At 36.9% G+C, this 10,036-nt stretch overlaps 1 protein-coding gene across 6 annotated transcripts in view; it reads left to right on the forward strand.

Annotated features, from left to right (window-relative positions):
• LOC139968144 (QRFP-like peptide receptor) overlaps positions 1 to 9,761 on the forward strand; it is a 74,332-nt gene extending 64,571 nt beyond the window's left edge. For all 6 annotated transcript variants that reach the window (XM_071972537.1, XM_071972538.1, XM_071972539.1 and 3 more), the window contains one exon: positions 4,182 to 9,761. In XM_071972537.1, the coding sequence (XP_071828638.1) occupies positions 4,293 to 5,405 (1,113 nt within the window). In that variant the 5' untranslated portion in view covers positions 4,182 to 4,292 and the 3' untranslated portion in view covers positions 5,406 to 9,761. The remainder of the gene's footprint in view (positions 1 to 4,181) is intronic.
• The last annotated feature ends 275 nt before the right edge of the window (positions 9,762 to 10,036 follow it).

Here is a 10,036-nt window from a genome sequence, read left to right on the forward strand (position 1 = left end):
TAAAGGTTAGCTGACTTGTCTCAATCGTGTTCAGACCCGCAGTCAGAGTTCGAGAATTGCCGGGGGGGGGGGGGGTAGGTTAGCTGATATCCGTCGTGGGAAAGGATATAAGGAAAGGGGCGTACCCTCCCAATTTGAGAAATTGTTGTTTGGTTAAGGAGGCTTAGATGCAAGACCTCTCGCGAGGTCGATAAGGGATTAAAACTCCTGAGTTGTATAGTGGTTTAGGGGTCCCAAGTTTGTTGAGGCCGGTGATGTGAGACTTAATACAAAAGATCCAATCGAATTCTTTCCGTTTTAGTTCAGTTACAGATTTGAAGTTAGAAGCAATTGAATACATTTTAGGTTTTTGAGAGAATGTCTATGAAGATTGAACTGTTCGGAAACGGGGAATTCTGCAAACTTATCACGAATAGATTTGTTGTGATTATTGAAATGTAAGCGGAACCGAGAGCGTGTTTCACCTACATAACCTACATAATTGTTTCACCTACATAACCTACATAATCCCTCTTTGCAAAGTACACAGCAACTATAAAATCATACAAAAATTAAGGGAAACGAAGACGAAATATGAAAACTTTAAAAGGGATTTCTGGCTGGTTGCTTTACTGTACTTTAACTCCTCTTTCGAATGGCTATCCTGGAAATTCATCACTCTTTGAATTAATGGCGTAAAGCAAATGCTGAGTGGGTCAGATTGTCTCCGTTAATTAATAATGTTATATTCAATCATAGCTCTTAATGAAATTCAATTGAACTAAAATCTGACGGCATTTCTTTTCAATTTCTCAAAAGTAATTTGTTTTAACAGCCCAACGGAATGGCAAATAAAATATGATCTTCTTTCTTCTTCTTTAAACCACTTAACAAACAATCCTTTGTTGTTATATTCCCGCAACAGACAGCAGCATTTCTTCTCTCCCGTTTATCTCCTTTTAATTGCTAAGTAATTTGTAAACGATTTCCGTTTCTATAGGCTATTTCGTAAGTTTATTCTTCGTCAGAAATGTTTGTGTTGCTTCGCTAATCGAGTGATTAATATGACACTAAGTGGTGTAAAAATCTACTAAGTTGTGTCTGTTCTTCGAAACTGCAGCAAGATTGGCTGAAGTAAGATTAGTTATCCACTCAATGGTTAATAGCACCCTTGACTACGGAATAAGATTAGTTATCCACTCAATGGTTAATAGCACCCTTGACTACGGAATAAGATTAGTTATCCACTCAATGGTTAATAGCACCCTTGACTACGGAATAAGATTAGTTATCCACTCAATGGTTAATAGCACCCTTGACTACGGAAGGTGTCAGTGCCTTAGATGGCGGCGCCATAAAGTAGCTACAGTTTGTTTAAGAAGGGATTATCTTTTTTTTTTTAAAGGTATTGACTTTTCCATGTCATAGTCAGATGGCAAATTGTTATTTTATATAAACCTCTTCCTTCCATGTTTAATGGTAGGACGTTTGTAGATCAGAAATATGAATTTATTTAATATATGGTGACATGTTTTGTTAGGTATCTGGCAACAGCAGTATAGCGAAAACATTATGGTAATCGAGATGAATTAACAAATCATTTTACAAAGAAAGATTGTGGTAAGAAAAACAACTTGATGGTACCTTGAACTTAAAAATACATCAACCGCCAAGTAAACATTAAAATTCATTGTATTTCAAGATAAAAATCAACCGCAAGATTTTGCTAGGAAAGAAAAGATTTTTGAAGAAAAATTTTCCCTAAATGATATTACAGATTACACACTGTTTTGAGAGAATGAACTATGGAACCATTTTCACCAGATGTTATTAAGTTATATATATAAGGTATATTATAGTTGGACGATAGTTAGTAATATGATGTTACCATGGCATGTCATAACCCGTATAGATTTTCCAGTTCTATTCATTCCACTTATTCCTAAGGCCAATGAAGAAATAATTACGGAGACCCCACCCCCACCCCTCCCTCAACCCGCCCTCCTCCGACATGTGGAGTATCACCAATGGCTTCAGTACCACCATGCTGAGTTTTCTTTGACTGAGATGGACCGCTGAGACTCGTTTTGTGAATACAAGTCAGTGAATGTTGACGAACCTCTTTTACGGATTCACATTTTCTTTCCGCGGACCCCTTGTGCACCCGTTTGCCCGCATGGTATCTTTAACATTTTGTATGGAGTCCCTAGGTTTCAACGGATACCAGGTTGATAACGATGGATATAATCCAGCAATAACATTCGAGTACAGGATATAGTTATGAGCATCTTCTCTCTCTGCTACATGTAATAATATGAAGAATGTCTAGCACGGCTTGGGGCTAATGAGTAGCTATTCAATTGTAAATAAATATAATCAACTCCCCAAAACTTCAGCTGATTATGAAAATGAAGTAGATGTTTTATACAATCGCTATGATAAGCAAGATTTTTCGGCAGTAGTCGATAACCAAAGCAAATTTATCAAACACAAACGACTGGAATTTCTAGACTACAGAGCAGAATGTTCACATACAATTATTAAAGCAAAACTCATCCAAAGCAGCTGGACCAGACGGGATCTCTCCCAGAGTTATGAACACTTGTGCTAGTCAACTTGCCTCTATTTTTAATGTTATTTTTAATATGAATTCTAGAACAATTTCAATCCCTTTATTATGGAAGCGTGCTGTATTGTTCCTGTTCCTAAAAAGTCGGTAATAAATTATATGAATGACTTAAGACCTGTAGCGTTGATTCCTGTAGCTATGAAAGTTTGTAAACGAATCACTTTAAAAGAACTAAAGCAACAATGCTTAGATCCCTTACAATTTGCATTCCAAAAGTAATCGTATACAGATGATGCAATCTCGATAATTTATGTAGCCACATGGAACAAGCTCAATTTGGCAAATCTGCTCGAGTAATGTTTTTTCGATTTTTCCTGTGCATTCAACACGATCTAGCCGAATGTGCTTGCTGAAAAACTTCTTAGATTGGAGGTAATTCCTCATTCTCTCATGTATTGAGTACCGTATTGAGTGATCTTACACATATATTGCAGTCAGTTCGTTTGTCTCGTTTAAATACTAATTCTAATATCTCAGTTTCCAATACGAGGGCTCCGCAAGGCACTGTTTTAGCGCCGTTCCTGTTTCCGTCTATACCTCGGACTGTCGTTCTTCTGAGCAGAGCTGCCCACTCATCAATTTGCAAATGACACTGTTATGATCGGCTTGATTGAAAAAGATGAAAGCTTGAAATATCTTACTCAAATTGGTAACTTAGTTAAGTACTGTGTTGATAATTTTCTAGAGCTGAATGTAGATAGGACGAATGAAATGTTAATAGACTTTCGTCGTCACAGACCCTCACCGGACGCTGTCATAAATTATAAATGTAGAGTCGATCGTGCTGATAGCGTTAAAATATTAAACTCTAGATTGTATTGCTTGATGAAAGTAAATTATTTCAGTGTAGATAGCAATTTATTACAATTTTTTTTATAATTCTGTTTTGTGTGCGGTTTGGCTTTATTGCCTATAATTTGATGGGGAGGTAATGCTTCAATAATTAGTGGAAAGGAGCGTACTTATAAATGTATTAGAAGGGCTGGGCGGGTGATTGGTGAGGTACAGGAGGACGTGGACTGTGCTTACCACTGCCTGTATGTAGCAAGCTGGAGTCCCTTTGGACCGACAGTAACCACCCTCTCCATGTCCAGCTTATGAGAAAAGCCTAATCACGGGCAGTGGTCTGCTCCGGCAGCCTTTTTCTATTAACAAAACCCGCTATCCTTTATCTTTCATTCCTTAGGCTATAAAAATTCATAATATTAATGTTAAACATAAAGTTGCCATTTCTACACACCCTAGTCCTTTTCACGTTTTCGTTCTTTTTAGTTTTACTCTTTTATTGCCTTGCGAGCACTTTAGTTTCCTATAAAGGATCAATAAAACTATTCTTACTCTCACTTACTCTATCTTCTATTGTTCGGGGTTTATAATTCGAATCACTCTCTTCATTGGGGAACAGTTCCACAAGCTTGTTTTAATCACTTTCGAAAGTTAATAACTCTTGTCATTGCGCTGACATTTATTACTCTGTCGTTGATTATTTTAAGATATCTAAAATGACTGTTCAGTGATATTTACTTTTTTCAGTTTCTCTCAGTTTAATTTGACGTGTTACTTCTCATTTCAGAAACTGTTAGCTTGTTCATCCGTCTCTACCGATCACCAGTAACGGTATACCACCGAACGGCTTAACATAATCTCCAATATCTGAAGATCAAAATCTAAAAAGGACGAAAAAATGTCCAACTTAAAAACGACCCTCGCCCCTGCTTTTGAAGATGACGCCACCTCCTGGCCCGGATGGTCTATCGTCCTGGAAATCATCTACGTCATCATTGCATTACTTGGTATCCTAGGCAATGGCATCGTCGTATTTGCACTAATTAAAGTGAAATATCTCAAATCTTTCACGAATGTTCTTGTGACTAACCAATCAGCGATTGATTTAGTAAGCAGTATTATGTTCTTTGCGTTGTACGTGCTACCTCGACCGACTTTACCAGTCGGAAACGAAACTTTTACCAATTTCGTCTGCAAATTTTGGCTGTCTGAATATCCGCTGTGGGCGTTCTCTGTGTCTTCAACGGTGAATCTTGTCTGCCTGACCTTTGACCGATACTTCGCAGTCATTCACCCAGTCATCTACAGGAACAAATTCTCAATCGGGAAAGGAAAATTGGTCTGTTTGCTCCCCTGGATAATTGGTCTGCTACACGAAGTACCGTGGATGTACGTGCATAAGGTGAAACCCATTACCCACACCTGTGAACCCATGTGGCCCCACGACGGAGCTCAATATATTTTCGGAGTTATCGTTTTTATCAATCATTACGTCATACCGTTATTAATAATGGTGTACGTCTACACGAGGATAATCCTACGGCTAAGAAGAGAATTGAAACAGCCCTCTACTCCGACCTCTCCGAACACCAAGAATGCCGACAAACCCAAGAATAAACGCCATTTTGCGACAGTAGCCTCAAGGAGCGTATTGAAAACTATGATAATAGTCTCGCTGTCCTATCTCATCTGTTGGGGTCCAAATGAAGTTATTTACCTCTACTTTAATTGCGGAAATTACGTGGATTTTACCAGTTTCTTAGTCACTATTACAGTAATATGCGTCTTATGCAATATGTGGTTGAACCCTATAATTTACGCTCTTAATTACAAAGAACTTCGAAGAGGCGTTGTTGATTCGTTCAGTATCGTAACATATCGCATTCCTGCACTTCGTAAGTTCGGCAGCGCGGATCGTAAAAGTTTGGCAGTCAAAGGGGAAACATTGAGGGACACCATAAGTGGCAACGGGAGCGTGCGGGGAGGCTCAGACGGGGGCAATAAAGTATGATAAGGACGGGCGAGACCGTATACAATGAAAATGGATGCCGTGGCTTAAATACATCAATGGAAATCAACTATTCACATATTTTACCAATAAAGAAAATATATGTTTGAGGCTTTGTAAGGCTGAATAAACGTATAGATGTAACACTTCGGTTTTTGTAGATAGTCTACTGACTATGCCTCTATGGAACCACGAAAATGAATATAATAAATACACACGAAGAAAAAAGAAGTAAGCATCTTAGGGACCAAGAAAAATGATTTGAAATTAAGGTAGTTGAGATATATTTGATATGTTTCGAAAGTGGTAGTTGAATGCCTTGATTTAAATAATGGACATTATCGTTTTGCGCATGTGCAATGGAGAAACATCTGATCTACATAGGAACCTTACGGGTTACTAGGTTAGTTAGTTGTTGTTAAGTCGTTAACTTTAAATTTTTGTACATATAAAAAAATCTTTTTTTCCTTCATCTCTTCGACCCTTTCTCTTTGAAAGATCGTTAAGTTATTATAAAAATCTTCAATAAATATTCAATTTAAGGAACCGTCTCATGACGTATGGTAGGTCTATGATTTAAATGATTGCAGAATAAGAAATTACTAAAATTGTTTGTTTGTTTTGTTTAGCATTGTTTCACAAAACTTGATATTAAACGTATCAAATTTGGAAAAAAAGTACGATTTCTCTGGTGTGACTTTTCATTAAGTAACGTGGTAAAGAATGGAGAAGGTTGGCACATTTCTAAATCTATGAAGCAAACAAAGTTAAAACTTAAAGGCCAAGGGCTATGAAAAACAACGACATTAATAACGTTGCATGCACTTAATTCTTTTTTCGTAAAATCCAAATTTTTAAGCTATTAAATATAATTTGTTGTCATTCGTTACCTGTAAATATACTGCAACAAAATGACAAAAACGCGGTTGACATGGTCCAAATGAGTAAAAATTTGTTTTGCAGAAAATGTGGCTCTGATCAAAAATAATTGAAAGTGCTATGTTTTTATTTAGTTATTTACCTCTTCTTGAAGTTATCTATACTTTTTATATAAAGACTGTAAAAGTATGAGAAATAAGATGGTACCAAATACAATGCATTAACGCTTGCATCAAATCGAAGTTATGTAATATATAATATAAACTCAGTTTCACTGACTGATCATCCTCCGGCATAGTTCAAATATAACAAGATATCTGGGCTTTGGGGAACTGTTATATGCAAAATAGGGAACTGGCTTTGGGGAACTGTTATATGCAAAATAGGGGACTTGAGCAACCCTACTAATTCAGTATGAAGGGTAACATAACACACACACACATACACAAGGCAAAACTAATATCAACATCTGTAATATATACGGAGCACGGTACCATTGATAAGCGAATCCTACAGATAGCTAAGCTAAAATCTGTTTTAAATATTATGCTTTAAGGCACCGAGGTATCCGGGTTTTCTTAATAAGCAAGATTGGAAAACTTGAACAAGTGTAAAAGATAACATTATACCCAATCGCTGTACATAGAAACAGTTACTACTGATGTTTATGATATTGTCATATATTACAAACAAACAGTATACATTCATAGATTAATGAATCCAGAGTTTCACAGGATGCCATGCATTGGCTCAGTTCAATCCTTATCCGGACGATGAAGACAAGAAAAGAGAGAGTACATTTCATTCCGAAAATAAAAGTCTAAAAAGGGGCACTTCAGATTGGCCTTCAAAGTAGAGAAAGTGTATGTGCGCCTGTGTCCCCGACGACGTCGCCCCTGATGATCGTGAAACAGTTCTTCAAATGCAACCATCTGTTTTCTAATCTAACATAAAAAAATAACATAAAAAGTAAAACTTTCATGAAGAAAAATTGGACACTATGTATGCAATGTTTATTAGTTCAACAAATTCCATTTGAATCATTTCATTCTTGCCTGAAATTTAAGCCAGGTAAAACGACTTGTACTCTGGCAGTCTCTATACAATACAGTGACCTGGACTCGCGTTCACCGCAATGGTGATTCTACCTACAAGAAAATGTAGCCTATATGAAATGTTTTTCCCTGTGTTTTATAGTACCTGTTCAACCATGGCAGGCAGCTACTTAGGCGCAACTGAAAATTTATAAGCGTTTCAACTAAGAAAGGCTAGTGCCTTATTACCAAACTGAATTTGTGCATGCTTCTCATTAGCTAACAAATGTCCTTGTTCGATTAATTTAATATAGCATATTGGCATTTTTTAACCTTATTTTACTACTTGTTCAAGAATGTTCAAGGTGTGCGTATCTGGTTAAAGTAATGGAAACGGATTACCAGATGGGGGAGAAGTTGGAGGGGGGGGGGTGGGGTTGGACTCAAAGTTGCCTCCTGTGTGAAAGGTTGATGGGGATAAGCTAATGATGTTAACTAATTTTTTTTCATATGTCCCATTTTATATTCGCAGTGATTATTTAAATATCGATTCACCATATTAAGTGTAACATTTTTTTTTAAATTTCAGCGAGATTATAACGAAAAAATGGAGAATAATTATGTTGATAGCTGTGAGTTAGGATTTGCGTGTGCAGGGTTCTCATTGAAAAGTGTACACTGCGACATCCAAAGGAGATTAATGCGTTGATTTTCTTAAATTTACAAAAATCTTGCAAGCTTGATCATTTTCAATTGATTAAATGCGTTTTCTCATTATTAATGTGCTGTATACATGCGGTGAAACTGCCGCTATAATAAATAACCCAACGCATAAACCTGATTTGATATAATTAACAATAAAGTTAAAAATCAATTTCATTTAATAAGTTATTTTTTAACTTATTATTTATTTATTTATTTATATATATATATATTTATTTATTTAGGGCGGAAGAGCTTCTTAAGCATATGAAAAGCATATGCATACAAAATGGAATGCACCCACCCTATTTGGACAATTTTGTCTGTACTGTAACTTTTTCTTCCATAATGTATTTTCATGTCCCGCTTCCCCAAAGCACTCGTATTGACAGTACGAGCAGTATGAATATCATGTTTCTATCAGATCAGGGTTCAAAACTGTTCATACTCTCAGTATGATTGTTTTGAATAATGTTATGGGAGGACAGTATAGAGTGGTATTAGCATTAGGATCAGATCAAGGTAGCAACTGTTTAAACTGTCAGTACGAGTGATTTGACTCATGATATGGTAGGACAGTATAGAGTATAATCATTAGCATCATATATGTTGATACTGTCAGTACGAGTGCTTTGAAGCATGATATGAGAGAGAAGAAAATAAAGAGTAGTACTAGCATTAGAAAATGGCACCAACTGGCATACAGAAAGTTTCAAAGCCCAGAATAATGTTAAAAATCAATTCTAGGAAAAGGTGAAGAGTATAAAAATGGATCCCCAGTGACATAATGTTGTCTAGGTTCTGCTGACGATGCTGCTAACCTAACAAAGAAGCCCGGATGTGGTTATGGCCATTTCACATTGACATGTCAGGTAATGGACTAGCACGTTTAATGTTACGAACTGCGTGTCGGTCAACTATATATGTATCGGTAAATCACAAAACTTTGTGACTCATTCCATCATTCCTGTGCGGGGGGGGGGGGGGGGGGAATTTTAGTGGACATAATAAGTTCCATGTACCTCTTTCCCCAGAATAACCACCGAATAACCACTAACAGAGTGAGGCACTTCAAACCCAGATTTTTGCTTTAAACCAGACCCCCTTGGTATATCGTACGGCTCTGAACCAATCTCTAGACAGCGTTTGTTGAAGGCGGAGGGTGTGTGACCCTGGGGTCGTTGAAGCGACTTCCATGTAGGGGGTTCTGGGGTTCCAACCCCACCCCCGAAAAAAATTAGGCATATTTAGTCTATATATTTTTGTTGAGTTGAAAAAGTAGGGGTACAACTCCCACCACCCCATGGATCCGCGCCTGGACCCCCTTTATATTGACCGAAATTCTTGTATCAAATAGACACTGGCAGGTTTCGGCATGCATATCGCTTACGTAATAATACAACAGTTACAACGACCGGCTGAAACGTCAGGAGTTCCCATGCAGCAACTTACTTATGTTATATTTGTATTTATAATAACTGTTAAATGCTCTGGAGAACTTAAATGCACGTAACAAACGGTGATAGTTTTGTCATTACCTTAATGTCACTATAACATTATACCGTTGAAATTTATGCAGCTATCCTTACTCCCATAAGAAGTTATTTACATGTAGTAATTTTGTTTGGGTTATTTTATTATTTTTATTATTTAATTACACTTTTGGTCACCTTTTCTATGGTTATATAGTCATTGTGTTTGTAAATGGTGGTTTTATTTAAGAGAATATATTTCAACAATACCAGCAACACTGTCGTCCTTTTTCTGTCATCATTAGTGGTGTAGGCAATGTAATAGAGTTAACCAACATGAACAATTTCCCCATCACATGTACAGATATAACAAAGTTATTATGGTTTGGGGATATCACAGCATGGTCAGCCGTGCTCTGCAAACGGCATAACAATATATTTGTTATGTTATCATAGCCGCTTGCTAATAGCCAATATCTGTATGTTATAATGGTCAGTTGTGCTCTGCAAACGGCATAGAATTGAATGTTCTTCAAACTCAAGGTTG

The sequence above is a fragment of the Apostichopus japonicus genome, chromosome 5, assembly GCF_037975245.1.
Source record: "Apostichopus japonicus isolate 1M-3 chromosome 5, ASM3797524v1, whole genome shotgun sequence".
Lineage (NCBI taxonomy): Eukaryota > Metazoa > Echinodermata > Holothuroidea > Aspidochirotida > Stichopodidae > Apostichopus > Apostichopus japonicus.